Source organism: Pongo abelii, chromosome 3, assembly GCF_028885655.2.
Source record: "Pongo abelii isolate AG06213 chromosome 3, NHGRI_mPonAbe1-v2.0_pri, whole genome shotgun sequence".
In the NCBI taxonomy this organism is placed as follows: Eukaryota; Metazoa; Chordata; class Mammalia; order Primates; family Hominidae; genus Pongo; species Pongo abelii.
In genome coordinates, this window is record NC_071988.2 from 144,839,584 (window position 1) to 144,860,259 (window position 20,676).

The 20,676-nt window shown below is 40.4% G+C and overlaps 1 protein-coding gene across 3 annotated transcripts in view; it reads left to right on the top strand.

The window, feature by feature from the left end:
• Positions 1-20,144, top strand: part of AFG2A (AFG2 AAA ATPase homolog A) — a 409,783-nt gene extending 389,639 nt beyond the window's left edge. For all 3 annotated transcript variants that reach the window (XM_054554461.2, XM_009240302.4, XM_002815121.6), the window contains one exon: positions 14,819-20,144. In XM_054554461.2, the coding sequence (XP_054410436.1) occupies positions 14,819-14,995 (177 nt within the window). In that variant the 3' untranslated portion in view covers positions 14,996-20,144. The remainder of the gene's footprint in view (positions 1-14,818) is intronic.
• The last annotated feature ends 532 nt before the right edge of the window (positions 20,145-20,676 follow it).

Here is a 20,676-nt window from a genome sequence, read left to right on the forward strand (position 1 = left end):
GGAGGCCCATATTCAACATTCTTAAAGAAAAGAATTTTCAACCCAGAATTTCATATCCAGCCAAACTAAGCTTCATAAGTGAAGGAGAAATAAAATACTTTACAGACAAGCAAATGCTGAGAGATTTCACCACCAGGCCTGCCCTAAAAGAGCTCCTGAAGGAAGCACTAAACATGGAAAGGAATAACCAGTACCAGCCACTGCAAAATCATGCCAAATTGTAAAGACCATCAAGGCTAGGAAGAAACTGCGTCAAGTAATGAGCAAAATAACCAGCTAACATCATAATGACAGGATCAAATTCACACATAACAATATTAACTTTAAATGTAAATGGACTAAATGCTCCAATTAAAAGACACAGACTGGCAAATTGGATAAACAGTCAAGACCCATCAGTGTGCTGTATTCAGGAAACCCATCTCATGTGCAGAGACACACATAGGCTCAAAATAAAAGGATGGAGGAAGATCTACCAAGCAAATGGAAAACAAAAAAAGGCAGGGGTTGCAATCCTAGTCTCTGATAAAACAGACTTTCAACCAACAAAGATCAAAAGAGACAAAGAAGGCCATTACATAATGGTAAAGGGATCAATTCAACAAGAAGAGCTAACCATCCTAAATATATATGCACCCAATACAGGAGCAACCCAGATTCATAAAGCAAGTCCTGAGTGACGTACAAAGAGAGACTCCCACACAATAATAATGGGAGACTTTAACACCCCACTGTCAACATTAGACAGATCAACAAGACAGAAAGTTAACAAGGATACCCAGGAATTGAACTCAGCTCTGCACCAAGCGGACCTAATAGACATCTACAGAACTCTCCACCCCAAATCAACAGAATAGACATTTTTTTCAGCACCACACCACACCTATTCCAAAATTGACCACATAGTTGGAAGTAAAGCTCTCCTCAGCAAATGTAAAAGAACAGAAATTATAACAAACTGTCTCTCAGACCACAGTGCAATCAAACTAGAACTCAGGATTAAGAAACTCACTCAAAACCGCTCAACTACATGGAAACTGAACAACCTGCTCCTGAATGACTACTGGGTACATAATGAAATGAAGGCAGAAATAAAGATGTTCTTTGAAACCAATGAGAACAAAGACACAACATACCAGAATCTCTGGGACACATTCAAAGCAGTGTGTAGAGGGAAATTTATAGCACTAAATGCCCACAAGACAAAGCAGCAAAGATCCAAAATTGACACCCTAACATCACAATTAAAAGAACTAGAAAAGCAAGAGCAAACACATTCAAAAGCTAGCAGAAGGCAAGAAATAACTAAAATCAGAGCAGAACTCAAGGAAATAGAGACACAAAAAACCCTTCAAAAAATTTAATGAATCCAGGAGCTGGTTTTTTGAAAGGATCAACAAAATTGATAGACCGCTAGCAAGACTAATAAAGAAGAAAAGAGAGAAGAATCAAATAGACGCAATACAAAATGATAAAGGGGATATCACCACCGATCCCACAGAAATACAAACTACCATCAGAGAATACTATAAACACCGCTACGCAAATAAACTAGAAAATCTAGAAGAAATGGATACATTCCTCAACACATACACCCTCCCAAGACTAAACCAGGAAGAAGTTGAATCTCTGAATAGACCAATAACAGGCTCTGAAATTGTGGCAATAATCAATAGCTTACCAACCAAAAAGAGTCCAGGACCAGATGGATTCACAGACAAATTCTACCAGAGGTACAAGGAGGAACTGGTACCATTCCTTCTGAAACTAATCCAATCAATAGAAAAAGAGGGAATCCTCCCTAACTCATTTTATGAGGCCAGCATCATCCTCATACCAAAGCCTGGCAGAGACACAACAAAAAAAGAGAATTTTAGACCAATATGCTTGATGAACATTGATGCAAAAATCCTCAATAAAATACTGGCAAACCGAATCCAGCAGCACATCAAAAAGTTTATCCACCATGATCAAGTGCGCTTCATCCCTGGGATGCAAGGCTGGTTCAATATATGCAAATCAATAAATGTAATCCAGCATATAAACAGAAGCAAAGACAAAAACCACGTGATTATCTCAATAGACGCAGGAAAGGCCTTTGACAAAATTCAACAACACTTCATGCTAAAAACTCTCAGTAAATTAGGTATTGATGGGACGTATCTCAAAATAATAAGAGCTATCTATGACAAACCCACAGCCAATATCATACTGAATGGGCAAAAACTGGAAGCATTCCCTTTGAAAACTGGCACAAGACAGGGATGCCCTCTCTCACCACTCCTATTCAACATAGTGTTGGAAGTTCTGGCCAGGGCAATTAGGCAGGAGAAGGAAATAAAGGGTATTCAGTTAGGAAAAGAGGAAGTCAAATTGTCCCTGTTTGCAGATGACATGATTGTATATCTAGAAAACCCCATTGTCTATCTAGAAAACCCCATTGTCTCAGCTCAAAATCTCCTTAAGCTGGTAAGCAACTTCAGCGAAGTCTCAGGATACAAAATCAATGTACAAAAATCACAAGCATTCTTATACACCAATAACAGACAAACAGAGAGCCAAATCATGAGTGAACTCCCATTCACAATTGCTTCAAAGAGAATAAAATACCTAGGAATCCAACTTACAAGGGACGTGAAGGACCTCTTCAAGGAGAACTACAAACCACTGCTCAATGAAATAAAAGAGGATACAAACAAATGGAAGAACATTCCATGCTCATGGTAGGAAGAATCAATATTGTGAAAATGGCCATACTGCCTAAGGTAATTTATCGATTCAATGCCATCCCCATCAAACTACCAATGACTTTCTTCACAGAATTGGAAAAAACTACTTTAAAGTTCATATGGAACCAAAAAAGAGCCTGCATCACCAAGTCAATCCTAAGCCAAAAGAACAAAGCTGGAGGCATCACGCTACCTGACTTCAAACTATACTACAAGGCTACAGTAACCAAAACAGCATGGTACTGGTACCAAAACAGAGATATAGATCAATGGAACAGAACAGAGCCCTCAGAAATAACACCACATATCTACAACTATCTGATCTTTGACAAACCTGACAAAAACAAGAAATGGGGAAAGGATTCCCTATTTAATAAATGGTGCTGGGAAAACTGGCTAGCCATATGTAGAAAGCTGAAACTGGATCTCTTCCTTACACCTTATACAAAAATTAATTCAGGATGGATTAAAGACTTAAACGTTAGACCTAAAACCATAAAAACCCTAGAAGAAAACCTAGGCATTACCATTCAGGACATAGGCATGGGCAAGGACTTCATGTCTAAAACACCAAAAGCAATGGCAACAAAAGCCAAAATTGACAAATGGGATCTGATTAAACTAAAGAGCTTCTGCACAGCAAAAGAAACCACCATCAGAGTGAACAGACAACCTACAAAATGGGAGAAAATTTTCTCAACCTACTCATCTGACAAAGGGCTAATATCCAGAATCTACAATGAACTCCAACAAATTTACAAGAAAAAAACAAACAACCCCATCAAAAAGTGGGCAAAGGACATGAACAGACACTTCTCAAAAGAAGACATTTATGCAGCCAAAAAACACATGAAAAAATGCTTACCATCACTGGCCATCAGAGAAATGCAAATCAAAACCACAATGAGATACCATCTCACACCAGTTAGAATGGCAATCATTAAAAAGTCAGGAAACAACAGGTGCTGGAGAGGATGTGGAGAAATAGGAACACTTTTACACTGTTGGTGGACTGTAAACTAGTTCAACCCTTGTGGAAGTCAGTGTGGCGATTCCTCAGGGATATAGAACTAGAAATACCATTTGACCCAGCCATCCCATTACTGGGTATATACCCAAAGGACTATTAATCACGCTGCTATAAAGACACGTGCACACGTATGTTTATTGCGGCACTATTCACAATAGCAAAGACTTGGAACCAACCCAAATGTCCAAGAATGATAGACTGGATTAAGAAAATGTGGCACATATACACCATGGAATACTATGCAGCCATAAAAAATGATGAGTTCATGTCCTTTGTAGGGACATGGATGAAATTGGAAATCATCATTCTCAGTAAACTATTGCAAGGACAGAAAACCAAACACTGCATGTTCTCACTCATAGGTGGGAATTGAACAATGAGAACACATGGACACAGGAAGGGGAACATCATACTCTGGGCACTGTTGTGGGGTGGGGGGAGGGGGAGGGATAGCATTAGGAGATATACCTAATGCTAAATGGCAAGTTAATGGGTGCAGCACACCAGCATGGCACATGTATACATATGTAACTAACCTGCACATTGTGTACATGTACCCTAAAACTTAAAGTATAATAATAAAATAAAATAAGGAAAACCTAGGCTTCACCATGCAAGTTTATAATGAAAGGTTATACACTGAATATGTACTTTAGCTATATATTTCGAAGACCTCAAGATAACGTTAAGGCCGGGCATGGTGGCTCACACCTATAGTCCCAACACTTGGGAGGCCAGCTGGGGAGGACCACTTGAGGCCAGAAGTTAGAGACCAGCCTGGACAACATGGTAAGACTTCATCTCTATAAAACATAAAAAAGCCAGGCGTGGTGGCACACACCTGTAGTCTTAGCTACTTGGGAGGCTGAGGCTGGAGGATCACTTGAGCCCAGGAGGGCGAGACTGCAGTGACCCATGTTCAAACTACTGCATTCCAGCCTAGGTGACAGAGAGCAACCCTGTCTTTAACAAGAACAAACAAACAAAACCAACTTTGAATCAGCAAAATTAAGCAACCAAGTGTGTTCCCCTTCTCTAATGTCATTAAGCTTTGAGTGCGTCTTTACAGAAATTTTTATTTTCTTATGTATGGCATCCTAGATTGTATGACTTTAACATAATCCCAGATGGATTAATTATCATGAAGCCTATTTTGCAGACGCTTCAAGGGAATTTAGACCAAGAGCAAAAGTTAGGTAATTCCTTAAATCTGAAATCTGTCCTCTGAAGTACTCACTTCTCTACTCACCGCTTAAATGGCTTTCAGTGAAGTGGCATTTTAAAAATAAGTGCTGCTTGCTTTACCTCTGAATTCCCTTCTCCAATGCCATTTTACTCCCTGAGCTGCTTTCTTGGCAGTTTGGGGCACCCCTTGCTGTTTGTGCCTGTGATAGTCAGATTTCCATCTGCCGCTCTGCAGCCAGGAGCCTGCTGTGCTCCCTTCAGTCACATCTTTCATGCCTGGCCATTCAAGCACCTTTCATCAGGTCTCAATGGGCCTGGGTAAAGGGCCCTCCCCTTGCATCCACATGAGCACATAATCTCCCAGGTAGCCTCCTCCTTGAAGCACCTCCAGTGCATGTGTTCGCAAACAGCAGGACATCACTCTCTACTGGGTTCCTAATCCCTCAGACACACAGAGGAAGGAGGTCGCAAGGCTGTGAAAGTGAAAAGAAAAGCGAGAGGGCGGGTGAGCAGAGGGAACACAATGTCAGCGCCTGGGCCCTCCAGCGGCTGCACCACAATCATCGCCAGCTGCAGCCCAATTAAGCTCAACAGGTCACAGGTGTTCCAGACAGAAGATGCTTTTAACAAAACCACTTTCTTGAAAATACCTAAGACTTTTTAAAGCACTGCAGCCCATTTCTTTTGGTAGATTATTTAAAGCTATTTAGTACCCTTGAAATACAAAGAAGCTGAGAAGCACATTTTGGCCTCAGTGGAAGCCGTGCTTGCTTCATGCAGAACAGCGGGGGCAGCAGCCAAGCTGCCGTGACCGAGCCCAGAGACAGCATCTGCCAATGCGTGGATTCAGTGTGCAGCTGCAGAAAAACGACGTGAGGGTGTCTCCCTCCTCCAGCATGGTCCCGTCTGATACTGTAGCCTGAACTGTGCAGTTCCCTCACTCACACAAGAAATTGCTGCATAGCCATGACCTTGTGTGTACTCTTAAATTACAATCTCTAGGATGCAGTTGTAGTTTTCCTATGAACTTTTAATTAGCCCTGCCACATGCTGGTTAAACTAGGTGAACGAATTCAGCTATCAGGAACTACTTTTCATCTTCTGACACATTTTAAAGTGCTGGCTTCATTTTCTCCACAGATCCAAGTGTTCCCTGTGCCTGCCAGAAGTGTGGGGAGGGAATGGCAGGATCCAAGCAGAATTTAGGTGGTTGTTTAAGTCACCTTCGGACCTTTGGTGCCCTTTCTTTGAGGATATCGAGAATCTCTGAGAGGCAGTTAGGAATGTAGTGGGGAAAGTCAAGTTAGAATTTCGGCATCCCTATTGGTAGGGAGCGGTTCTTAGTTCCCCTACTCCACAGGCGCACTTAGGGCAGCATCCCTTCTTCCCACGCCTGCGTGCCATTCTCATGGGTATGTTTGCCTGTTGTCATTATTGTAACCCGTTTACAGCCAATAGCAAGGACATGCTGACACTGCCCAGGTCTTATCTGGAAATGGAAGCAACTGCTTAAATTTATAATTGGGTTTCTAATCTGTCAACGCACCAGAAAAGCCCCTAGTACTAGTGTGAAACTGAAAAGAACATGGGAAGAGTTAAAGCACAGTGGGAATGAATACCCAGAATAGGGCCCAACGTTTTCAGCTTTTCCTTCCTGTTGATTAGTTTTTGGTAAACAGTCTTTGCCTTGACTGTTACTCTTTATCACGTCATTTTTTAAAATTATTACTGCTTGCTTAGAAACCATGTTGGTTTTAATTTTCACAATACGCCTGTTTCTGTTTTGCTGAGCTGAGCCACCTGTTTAAACTCTTCTTGTCTCATGAATTGGGGGAAAGAACCGTAGGCAATGTATAAGAGGTTTCATTTTTTTCCACAGTGAAGTAAGACATTGTTCTTATTCTTCATGGCATTCAGAATTCTGCACAATTGCCTCTTTTGCCCTTTTGCATTTAAAAGTGAGGTAATTAAATTTCCCAAGGTTCAATGGTCAAGAGCCTTCTCATCCCGTGGAGTTGCTTCCCCACACTGCTCACAAGTGGAGCTGTCTCGCGTAATCCAGTTATTGCTATATTGTTGTTATAAAGGAACTGCTTTTTCAGAGAGCTAGCATAGCATGAAACTTTATACTTACATGTCCCTTTGCTTTCATTGCTAACTTTTTTCCCCACATTTGAAACTAATTACTATTTTATTCAGTGTCTATGAGGATTTCTAAACATTTTCGTTAAAAATCTTTTCCTACGTCTTAGGAATTCATTTCAAATATGCCTAAATTCTTCACATTGTGAGATCCTGCCTTTGTTGTTTTATGTTTTTGTCAGATATTCGATCGTCAGATCTATTATTACTGCTGAACAAATGGAAAGAAAATTTGTGACATGTTAGCACCAAATAAATTAGTGTCATAGCCACTGAAACAAAGGCATGCCTTCGTCTAGCTCTGACAGTGAGATCTTGGGCCCACTCTGCTAGTTTTTTGTCTCATTTTCTCATTTTCACAAACAGATAATGTTTTGTTTTTACCTTTGCAAAAAGGTGCATATATATTCTAAAGCCTGGATATCAATTTTTTTTTCTTTTTTTTTTTCTGAGATGGGGCTTCACTCTTGTTGCCCAAGCCAGAGTGCAATGGCACGATCTTGGCTCACTGCAACCTCTGCCTCCCAGGTTCAAGTGATTCTCCTGCCTCAGCCTCCCAAGTGGCTGGGATTACAGGCATGCACCACCACGCCCAGCTAATTTTTTGTATTTTTAGTAGAAACGGGGTTTCATCATGTTGGCCAGGCTGGTTGGGTATCAATTTTTTAGTCAAAACTGAATAAGATTAGATACTCAGATTTGTAGAGCCGGCCAAAGCGTTTTTGTTTTTACAGCCTAATAGCAAAAGCAATCTTCCTGGTAGTTGGCTAATAATTCATTTCTATGATGTAGTCTGCAGCCTATGGGGGAAGAGGACAAGATGGTGAAGGGATTAGGGGAAAGCTTCCAAAATCCTTTTTGCCAAAGAAGTTAAGGAGCTTGAGCGACCCAGGTTTTCTCTCTAAACGGGTTAGTTTAACATTCCAGACAGTCTGTGATTCAAACTCGTCTATTCACCTATACATCTACTCAGCAGAGTTCTGTATGGCCTCATAGGAAAAATTCAGCTGAATTCCCCCATCACTGAAACTGTTCCAGAGTTTATCTACTTTTGCTTTTTGTTTTTTAGAGACAGAGTCTTGCAGTGTTGCCCAGCATGGCCTTGAACTCCTGGGTTCAGATGATTCTCCCATCTCAGCCAGGAAGTGGCATGACTACAGGCCCACACCACTACACCCAGCTCCATCTGCATTTTGAATGTGATGCCAGCAGAGTGATGAGCTTTGTGGTGGTCCCTGGGTTCAGTGTAGATACACACACACACACACAAACACACACATACTTATTAGGTTTTCCTATAAACTTTATAGCTAGTAAAGAGAAAGGTCCTAGTTTAAATTGAAAGGTTTTTTCCCTCAGTTTCTGTAGTATTCATTCCCAAATAGAGAGATATGTTGACAGATTTATCTGAAAAGACCTCATTTTTCCAAAGCTTAACACAGAAAGGAAAATCCCATAATCTTAGTTTCATCAAGTGAGACAATAAATCGCCATTTGCATAATTTTCTTTTTTTAGCAAAGATTCCATTCTAATCCTCCAAAACAATATACAGTCATGCACCACATAATGACATTTTAGTCAACAGTGGACCAGATGCATAATGGTGGTCCCATAAGATTACAATATTATATTTTTGCTGTACCTTTTCTATGTTTAGATACACAAATACTTACATTGTGTTACAGTTGCCTGCCTACAGTATTCAGTAACATGCTGTACAGGTGTGTAGTGTAGGAGCAATAGGATAGACCCTATAGCCTAGTGTGGAATGGGCTATTACCATCTAGATTTGTGTAAGGACAGTCTGTCTACACAACAGTGAAAGCACCTAACAATGCACTTTTCAGAACATATCCCTGTTGTTGAGCAACACATGACTATATGTTACTGCACTGTTTGTAAATTTTCTGAAGTCGTGCTCAATTCCAGTGCAGTTCTTTCTCTATGACAATACAACAAAGAAGCTCCTGTTCCTGTGGGATACATTTTGATACCTAAGAAAGCATCTCTCAAAAATAACAAAAGCATAGTTGTATTCTTGCTAGAATTTCTAATTTATGTTAGAAATTAGTTCCACAGAAAGAACTAAATGCAGAGTAGTGCTCCAAACTGAAAACATAGCTTGAGATGAACATATATCACAGTATTAAACAATTTTAGTTATCTACTTTCTCGTCATTCTAAGAACTTAAGAAGACCTGACGATATCTGGATCAGGGGTTCCCACCCCCAGGCCATGCAGTACTGGTCCATGGCATGTCAGGAACCAGGCCACACAGTAGGAGGTGAGCAGTGGGCAGGTGGGCATTACCACCTGAGCTCCACCTCCTGTCAGATCAGCGGCAGCATTAGATTCTCATAGGTGTGGGAACCCTATTGTGAACTGTGCATGTGAGGGATCTGGGCTGTGCACTGCTTATGAGAGTCTAATGCCTGATGATCTGAGGTGGAAGAGATTCATCCTGAAACCACCTGCACTCCTCCACCCCCTGTCCATGGAAAAATTGTCTTCCATGAAACCAGTCCCTGGTGCTAAAAAGGTTGGGGACTGCTTATCTAGATCGTATGAAACATAAGTAACTAAAAATACTGTAGATTGGCCAAATCTGGGAAAGATGCACATAGCATGCATCTTTTTGAAAATGTAGTTGTAGTTAAGTAACTATTCAGTTCAGCAAACATACCTTGACTATTTACATAGCCAGAGCACAAGTAAGTGCTTTGGCTGCTACCACTGTTGCTGCCCTTTGACCCATTAAACACACTGGCCTTCCTTCTGTCTCTCAGGTCCTCTCCCCGTCTTCTCAGAAACACAAGGAATATGTCTGTATGTCTATTCCTTGTGTTTCTGTCCTCCACCCCCTTCCTTTTTCTATTTTGGAATAGGGGAGAGCAAAAGTAAAAAGCTATGCTAATAAGCAAGAGCCATAATGTGCCCTGATTGAGTTGTTTGGTATCTCCCAAAGTGTGTGCCAAAGATCACCATTAAACTATTTATAGATATTCTGCCAGAAATAGGAGGGGAAGAGTTCTATGGGAAACAATGAGTGTCATAGTCCATTCTGGCTGCTATAACAAAATAACTTAGACTGGGCAATTTTTAAATAATACAAATTTATTGCTCACACTTCTGAAAACTGGGAAGTCCAAGGTCAAGGTGCCAACAGATTTCGTGTCTGGTGAGGGCCTATTCCTCATAGACGTACCTTCTAGCTGTGTCCTCACATGGTGGAAGGGGCCAACCAGCTCCATCAGGCTTCTTTTATAAGGGTACTAATTCTGTCAGTGAGTACAGAACCCTCACAACCTAATCACCTCCCAAAGACCTCACTTCTTAATACTAGTAGCATTGCAGATAAAGTTTCAACATATACATTTTGGAGAAAAACATTCAGACCATTGCATGAGGTTAGAGAAAATGAAACTGACCATCATTAGTAGCCTTTGTAAAACCTTTAAAATACTATTGTGCACCATGGGGAACAGAATATATACAGGTTGAGTATCACTAATCTGAAGTCCGTGCTCCAAAATTCAAAATTCAAAACTTTTGAGTACCAACATAACACACAAAGGAAATGCTCATTGGAGCATTTTGGATTTCAGATTTTCAGATTACAAATGTTCAACCAGTAAGTAGAATGCAGATATTCCAAAATCTGTAACATGTCTGGTCCCAAGCATTTCAGATAAGGAATACTCAACCTGTATAGTGTTGCCCAAAACTTATTTGACCATGGAATACTTCTGAACACATTGATTTCTTAACGGAAATGCTGGCATGGACCATGAGAAGAGCAGGAGAGCTGTACTTTTCTTGGGAGATATTATGTCATATCTTGGAACTCATGCCACAGTAAGTGGCTCCCAGAGCAAATAGAAACCAGCCATCATGGACATCCTAAGAATACATCTGTTTCCAAATCTACCTTTTTATTCGGAGTAGGAGAAAAGAACCAATAATCCAGTCAATGCTTTTGCTTTTGGAATTTCGACTAAGAAGCCTTTTCATGAGGAAAAAATAAAACAAAAGGAACTTTTAGGAGTGGCGCTCTGTCAGCTGCTTGTGCATCAGCTGCTTGTGGATTTGGTTTAGAGCTTTAGAGAGGACTGGCATTGACTAGCTTTCACTGTCATTGTGGCCCACATGACTTTGAAAACACTATCATTGTTAATTTTAGTTATATTTGATGGTAGAATTATTCTTTTAAAAAAAATTTCTCCATTCTGTCTACTGAGGCTAGTTCAATGTAATCCGTGTTTTCTTTCTTCCCACCTTGCTGCTTCTCTACTCATTTTATTCCTTTTCCTTACCTCTATGCATGTCTCAGTTCTGTTCTTCACACTTTGGGTTCCAAAGCTGTAACTTATTCCTTCTCTCTACACTAAAGCCTTTTCCATTTGCCTCCCTGAAAGTACTTCTAATACCATGGCACACACGGCATTTAACTTACATGCATCCACTAGCAGGGGAAGACAGGTGCTATATCTTAGACATGCCTGGATCTTCCACCTGGCTTAATATAGTTATCGCACAGAGTAGCTATTCAGTGGATGTTGATTGATGAAAGAAAAGAATGACTGGCTAATTATTTGTAGTGTCCTGGTTACATTTCCCTCAGTTACTGGCGGTATATTGCTAAGTAAATGTGATAGGAAAGTAAGAGTGGCAGAAGAAGATTACCTTATTAACTAGTTCTTCAGAGCATCCTTTATAAATAAAAAGAAACAGTAATGTTTATTGAAGCAAGTGTTGAATTCAGGCAGTGTTTCTCCCACCCTAGGACGTACAGACAGCTGCACTCCTTCCTCTACACAGAAGAAGACACGTTCATATTGAGGTCCTTGAGTACCCATGTTTCTCTTTTCATTAACTCTCAGAAGTTCTCTAGGTCATCCCTATCTAATCCAACCATTAGTAATCTGGTCAAAACTCTGTCCAAGTTTTCTATATCTCACAGTTTCATAGTTCTCCAAGCTAGATGGAATTGTTTATTAAGAGTCAGGGGAGTACTAAATATAGTAGGGAAATTTTTCCCAAATGTTGACATATACTAGAGACCCCAAGTTACAAACATCCACATTTCAGGTGGTCACTACTTCTCTGACCATAACTGATCACTAATACCTGCTTTGTCACTACCATGTAATTACTACCACAAAACGACAATTTATAGCTCATAGAAAAATCTATAGAAGCAGGCTGGGCTCAGGGGCTCACACCTGTAATCCCAGCACTTTGAGAGGCCGAGGCGGGCGGATCACGAGGTCAGGAGATCGAGACCATCCTGGCTAATATGGTGAAACCCCATCTCTACTAAAAATACAAAAAGCTAGCCGGGTGTGGTGGCACGTGCCTGTAGTCCCAGCTACTCAGGAGGCTGAGGCAGAAGAATCGCTTGAACCCAGGAGGCAGAGGTTGCAGTGAGCCGAGATTGCGCCACTGCACTCCAGCCTGGTGACAGAACGAGACTCTGTCTCAAAAAAAAAAAAAAAAAGAGAGAGAGAGAATCTATAGAAGCAAATGTGAAGGAAAGAAAGTGGATCTGCAAAGAGGAATGCCCAGGGGAACTGACCCTAAGGACAGCCTTCTAGGCCCTAATGATGTAACATTTCCCACTACCGACATTTATTTACCATGCTGTGTTAGGCTCCCTGAGGTTCCAGTGATTACAGGAGTACAACCATTTCTTCTTCTGCCAGTTTGATTACTGTGTGTTGAGAGTGAAAGCCTATCTGACAATTGGTTCCCTTCCTCAGATGTGCCAGCGGGGCAAACCACCCATCTGGCCATGTGAATCAAAACCCAGAAACTTTGAGAGGTTCCAGGCAGCCTTTTGGTTACCTCTCTTTTTCTCAACCCTGCTCTTTTTCCAACCCCCACCCTGGCCACCATGGTACACATGCTCATCTGGCCACTCTGTTGGATGTGTTTCCATCAGACTTTACACATACCCCTATTAGCAAGATCACTGCACTGTGCAAAAACAGGGAGATATCAGTCATATAGCAAATGAAATAGTACAGTAATTAATATTTGTCCACTCACATAGTAGGTGCTCAATAAATGTTTCCAACCATTGTGTGCCAGGCTCTATATTCTCTGAGGGAGTCTCAGCTATGAGGGGTGGGGGAGGTATGCAGGAGAGAGAAAGAGAGCTCCGCCACCTGGCAGGAAATGTAGTGCTCTTTGCCTCTTCCAGTGATTCTTCAGACTTTTTAGCCTTGCAACCATTGCTTCAAATTCTTGTCCAGATGAAAGAAGTGCTGCTCAGAGGGTTGTGGGTGGGGACTTCTTCCCACTTGGTCCCTTCACCTCCCTTTGTAGAGATCTCCAAGGTCCCCTTAGAACACAGTGGAACCATCGGATAGCCAGTTTACCATGCTGGGCATTTCACAGGCTTTTACTGTGCTTATTAATTATCACATTCTTGTTTTCAAAAGAGCTCTTTTTGCACCAGAACATGTGATAAAGTGGTTTTACTAATCCCTTGAAGTTTTGTTTTTTCCTTCAACAAGATGATAGCCACCCTCTTTTTTCAGAAAAACATTAACATGCATAACCACTATAGTTAACTTCGGCGCTCATTAATGAAGCCCAGAACTAATAGTTACTTTGTCGTAATTTGACAAAGCCATCTAAATCTATGCATGTTTTTGAAAGCTCCCTAAACATGCTGCTAAATCCCCTAAAAAGCTACTAAACTGCTTTGGCAGCCATTAGCCCAGCATAAGCAGAGGAACTCTTTTCAGTGAGTGAACAAACAGAGAAAATACGCTGAATGGCTGGACAAATGTGTTTCAGCTGGCCCTTTCATTTACCGATATAAGGGCGCAGTCAATATCAATCACTGTTTTCCCTGTTGCCCTGAAAATCACAATATCTCTTTTCATCCCACAAGCTCTTTTCACTACCGTAATGTGTCTTTAGAATGACGCTGGCATCAGCCTGCTTCCGCTGTCTGAAGTCCAGAGAGCTTAAAAACACATTTCGGGATTCTTGAACCTTCCTCCCCTTCCGTTTTCCTACTGCCTCCTCCCTCCTCCCTCTGCATCCATTCCGCCCCCTCCCCAGATTCTTTGCAATTCTTCCAGCTTTCCTGGCTGAGTAAACAGCATTCACTTCTCTGTTCTAATGCAGCTCTCCAAAGTAAATGTTGACAACCCTATCTGATATTCCTGAGATTTAAGAACTCATTAAAGAGATACACATAAAGAAATGCTTTTACATGTTGGTAATACATCAAAGGTTGAAAGGAATGTGGAAACTCTGTGCTATGACACGGTGTGTTGATGAGCAGGGCCTCACTCTATCAGAATATCTCCCCCCTCTGCCCTCCCTTGACTGTTGGCTCCCGCCTCCCCCCACCACATAGACACATGCATCCTTTGCCATCCCTTGTTAAAAATATGTGCGTGCACAGCTACCTACCCTTACAGTTAAGAGCAAATGCCCTTAAAAGCAAATGCCGCTTCTTATATATCTTTTGGCACTCCTGGTTCTGAGTACTTAGTACGTTGCTTTGGGATGAAGGAAAGAACAGAATGTTCTGTATATGATTACCTTTTATCCTTTTGAAAACTTGAGTGGACTAATTCTTGCAGATAAACTTTAGCAATGGGCATTTAGTTGTAGAAGGTACCACAGATGAATATTTGGAATATTATGTTTCTAAAAGAGTACTGATTGTTTTCTACCTCCTTTTATTTACTTATTTTTTTAAATTTCAGATTGTAGCCGTCTGCAGAGAGGCAGCTCTTCTGGCTCTGGAAGAAGACATTCAAGCCAATCTCATCATGAAAAGACATTTCACTCAGGCCTTGAGCACTGTGACACCTAGAATTCCTGAGTCATTGAGACGTTTTTATGAAGATTATCAAGAGAAGAGTGGGCTGCATACACTCTGAGAAAATATATATGTTCAAGATGCTGAAAATCCTTTCCAGAGAAAATTTGTTTCTTTTTAAAATTTTTTGAGAGTATTAAAAAAAATTTCACTAGGCAAAATGTTTGAAGTATGTTCAGTAGAATTTAGGGGCTTTGGTTCTTACAGATTTTCAAGTCATCTAAGTACAGTGAAAATATCTCTGAGCATAAGTTTCAATCAGTTTTACCTGGAAATTTGTGGTGCGGTTTAAAAAACAAATGTTTAGCTTTTTCATTTGCGACCTAGTCTGTTCATCCCATGAAGCAATTTCTTTTTCCAGAATCTGTTTGAGTGTCTTTCTAAAATGCCAAACGTGTTGGCATCAATTTTATACAGGGATATAAAAAAATGTATGTGGATAAACTTTTTGTAATCTTTATTTTTGAAGGCCAGCCAGTAAAATGGCCCAATGTGCCAGCCAGGCTTATGTGGCCTTGTTTTCAAATATGCATATATGTGTTATCATTAAAATTCATATATGCATTTTTGTTTTAGCCTTCTTAATCTCTACCTATGGCCAAAAAAAATTTTTTTGAGAGGTATTTTGTATAATACAATGCACTTTGAAAGTGTAAGCCCACTCTAAGTCTAGAGCAATAGGCTTGGGTTTTTTTTTGTTGTTGTTTTGTCTTGTTTTTTTTTGAGACAGAGTCTCACTCTGTCGCCTAAGCTGGAGTGCAGTGGCACGATCTCAGCTCATTACAACCTCTGCCTCCTGAGTTCAAGCAATTCTCCTGCCTCAACCTCCTGAGTAGCTGGGACTACAGGCATGCACCACCACATGCAGCTAATTTTTATATTTTTAGTAGAGACAAGGTTTCACTATGTTGGCCAGGCTGGTCTCGAACTGCTGGCCTCAGGTGATCCACCCATCTGAGCCTCCCAAAGTGCTGGGATTACAGGTGTGAGCCACCATACCTGGAGAGGTTTTGTGTATGGTTTTTTTTTTCTTCATAAAATGCTATTAATAAATCATATGAAGCATTCATGTTTTTACTTATACATATTTTCAGGGTACCAGTAAACTTTTTAGTTCAAAGATAGGCCAAATTGTACTTTTTTTTTTATGAGACAGTCTCGCTGCTCTGTCACCCAGGCTGGAGTGCAGTGGCGTGATCTAGGCTCACTGCAAGCTCTGCCTCCTGGGTTTACTTACACTGTTCTCCTGCCTCAGCCTCCTGAGTAGCTGGGACTACAGGCGCCCACCACCATGGGCGCCTCTAATTTTTATTAGAGATGGGGTTTCACTATGTTAGCCAGGATGATCTCGATCTCCTAACCTCGTGATCCACCTGCCTTGGCCTCCCAAAGTGCTGGGATTACAGGCATGAGCTACTGCACCCAGCCGCCAAATTATAATCTTAAGCATATTATGTTGCATTCTAAATATATATATTTATGCTTCTTGTTATTTATCCTCAGGATTTCTTCACACTTTATTACGTCATAAATACTCTTGAAAAAGCTTTCAGAAAGTGATTCTCTGACTTCAGATCAGAAACTGGCAATGGGAAGAATGTGCACTTAAACTTGATCACTGTAGATCTTCGAAAATTCCCAGAAAGACAAATCAGACAAGAAATACCTGATTATCAAAATAATGGGCTATACAGTTTTGTGGTGGCATACATTCCTTGTTTGTTTGTTTGTTTAGAGATAGGGTCTTGTTGTGTCACCCAGGCTGGAATGCAGTGGCACAGTCGTAGCTCACTGCACCTTCAAACTCCTGGAGCTCAAGTGGTCCTCCTGACTCAGCCTCCTGAGTAGCTAGGACAACAGGTGCACACCGCCATGTCGGGCTATTTTTTTTTTAAACAGAGAGACAGAGTCTTGGTGTGTTGCCCAGGCTGGCCTCCAACTCCTGGCCTCAGGTGACCCTCCTGCCTCAGCTTCCCAAAGTGCTGAGGTTACAGGTGTGAGCCACCATGCCCAGCCTGTGGTGACATATATTCTGAAGTCACATCTCAAATATTTCATCCTCAAATATATTTACATCCTCAAAAATATCAGATTTTCAAGACAACACTGGTTTACCAGTACATAAACCCACCCAGGGGACAAAGAATATTACCACTTAGAACTGTGTTGTCAAATACAATAACCACTAATTGTATCTGACCATTTTAATTAAATTAATTAAAATTAAATAATATTTAAGAATTAGCTTATCAGACATATCAGCCACATTTCAAATGCTTAATAGCTACATGTGGCAAGGGTCTGCCACACTGGACAGAGTAGAAAACATTCCCATCATTCAGAAGGTTCTCTTGGACGCCGCAGATCTGGAAAACAAGACTTCTATATTGAAATAAATACAACCTCAAAACTTTTATGCTCTGTGTTCCCTTTAGTTGTTATTTACATAGAAAATTATGAAAAGAGAGAGGAACTTACCTTCTTCCCTATTAAATATATGGCTAAGGGCACAAGAAAATAAAAGGAAAACTTACCCCACAGGGCCTAAACAAGAAAATGAAAGAAATCTCATTCCCAATAAAATAAAAACCAGAAGCTTGAAATGACTCTGGGGCAGGAGGCTGGGTGGTGGGGAGGAGGGTAGTAGTCTCAATCAACAAGTTTAGATATTAATGGCCACTCAAAGCCTTCAGCCCAGATAACATGAAGTTACAACTGAGCTCTGCACGAAATGCTCAAGCTCTTTAATAACCAACACTCAACACAAGGGTAGACAAGAAAAGAAAAATCTGCTGGCCAGGAAGACCACAAGGAGCCTTTCTGACCTGGCCTGTGCTTTTGATTTTTAAAACATTTTTTAAAAGGCCTCTCTGGGCCGGACGCGGTGGCTCATGCCTGTAATCCCAGCACTTTAGGAGGCCGAGGCGGGCAGATCACGAGGTCAGGAGATCGAGACCATCCTGGCTAACCCAGTGAAACCCCGTCTCTACTAAAAATTCAAAAAATTAGCCAGGCATGGTGGTGGGCGCCTGTAGTCCCAGCTACTCGGGAGGCTGAGGCAGGAGAATGGCATGAACCCGGGAGGCAGAGCTTGCAGTGAACCAAGATTGCGCCACTGCACTGCAGCCTGGGCAACAGAGCGAGACTCCATCTCAAAAAAATAAATAAATAAAGAGACCTCTCGGAGAATTCTGACTATGAGCTTACCTGCCCATGGCATTAGGGTTTGAATTCACACTAGCTTCAAATTCATGAAACCTCAAAACCTACAAATTAATCTAAAAACATGGAGCCAAGCTAAAAATGCCCTGGGCGTAACTAGCACTTGGACTAGTTAGAGGAATGTATCCTCATCTCAGAGGATTCCAAAAGCTAATGCCCTGCTTACCAAGGGCTTATAATCTCACAGGATGTGAAGCAGTGGGGCCTCAGATCTGCTGACAGGAGCACAAATTGGTACAACCACTTTGGAAGGCAACTGGCTATCTAGCAATGTTGAAGACCCTACAATCTAACGGTTCTCCTAGGTGCATATCCCAGAGCAAGTCTCACATTGATGCAGTGAGATAGTGAAGAGGAAAGTTCATAGCACCATTATTTTTAAGTAGTAAGAACCTGGAAACAATCTAAATATCCATAAATAATAGATTTATATGATAGTCATACAACAGAATACTGTGGCAATAAAAAATAATTAGAGCTACATGTGAAATACGGATGAAACACAGATGAACAAAGAATAATGTTTTAGAAGAATATGATATTTAAAATTTGAAGCATGAAAAATATATGTTTATGGGGGCATATATAGTGGAAGAATAAATGAATAGAAAAGAAAAGCACCAAATACTGTTGAGGAATTTCCTCAGGGGAGAAAAGTTGAGCTGCTTCAATCGTGTCAGTAATGTTTCATATCTTAGGGTGGTGATGGGAATATAAGTGCTGATTTAATATAGTCTGTACTTTTTGTGTACCTAAATATTTCGTGATAATTTTTAAAAGATGGGCCTTAAACCAATACAATCATATCATTTAACTCAATTCCATGAATTTACAATGCAATCCACAGTGCCCACAACCCCATGTTTCTGGAAAATCAGGAGTACTGGGTACAATGGAATAAAATGCAAGAAGGCAAATAAGAGATCAGGCTTTTAGGACCTAGGAAACAAATAAAGAGAAATTTGTTGCTGAAAGTAATGTGTAGATGACAGTCTCATTACCTGACAGGATGGGAGACGTTGTGTCTGGGAATAAGACGTCTATTTCCATAGCACTGTAGTCCTGCAAAGGAGTTGGAAGTTACGAATTTTTAAAGATTTTAGAACATTATATCTTTAGTCTCTCATAAGCCAATTATTTATATCTCCACATAGCCCATTATTACCATTAAAAAGGCATGCAATTATTCTATTTGAAACTTGTTCCCTTTTTACAAAAGTACTAGTAAAAATCTGAGTCACACAAAAGAGCAGGTCAGGTGTCACTAATAACAGTTTACCTCAGCTTCATCTCCATGAAGGTTTTACTTCTAATCCCAGAGTCTCATGTTTACGTATTTACAAGAGTGTATGAAAGCTGGGCATGGTGGCACACACAAGTAGTCCCAGCTACTCGGTGGGGGGTTGAGGTGAGAGGATCGCTTGAGCTCAGGAGTTTGAATCCAGCCTGGTCAATGTAGCGAGATCCTATCTCTTAAAAAAAAAAAAAAAGGAAAACAGTGTATGATCCTATTATTTGGGTTTGTGTGTGATCGAATACATGGTATATAGTTCATGGAAAATTTAAGTTCAGCAAGGAAAGAAAATGGCCAGCTTCCTGTCTTAGGAAGACAATTTACTTTTTGGCATCTATTTGGTTGAAAGTTTGCCTTTGATCCATATTCACATTGACATGTCTTTTCAGTGTTCCAGGAGATTTTAGTTTGAATAGTACAATTTTTTCTTCTTACAACAAAACTTAGAACGGCTTCTAACTTATTTCTTCATGGCCAAGAAACTACCCTAACTTATCTCGATAAATATTTAGTTCTGTCTTATTTCTAATGTGTAAAACAGGTTTTAAAAATAATATATAGATTTTGCATTTATAAAAAAAAGATTTAATTTATAGAACCAAACTTGAACATATGTTTAATTTAGCCTAAGCAGAAGGTTACAGAAAAAGTTGCTGTAAAGATAGAATAAAAGTATTGTACTGGTCTGTTTTTACTGAAGTTCCAGAATATGAGGTTATTAGAGTCTTGGCTTATTGTGTCATGTTTTCCTGAATGCTTCCTTTGAAGATGAGCACACACCAAAGCATCCTTTGATATTATGTATGGATTAAATTAACACTGGTTTCCAAATGTGGTCCACATAGAAATTCTAATGTTACAAATTTGCCTTTCTTCCTTGAATTTTCATTGTTAACAGTTGTGTGCATACATAGGTCTTTTACCTAATGTCTTTATCAGATATGCCCCTTACTCCAACAAATTTTTGCAGAAAGAGATGTTACAGCATTTTGAGAGTCCTACAAAATCATATGGAAATTTGTAGACTCTTCTTTCAGGATTTAGTGATAAACATTTCTGGAAGGATGGTTCCTCTTTCAAGATTTAGTGATAAACATTTCTGGAAAGACAGTTAAGTGTCACACCCACACACAGCAAAACCCAAGGATATGAAAAGAAAAAAATAGAAACATAGAATTCATCTATGCTTAAAATAGGGAACAATTATAACACATATTACGGATTTC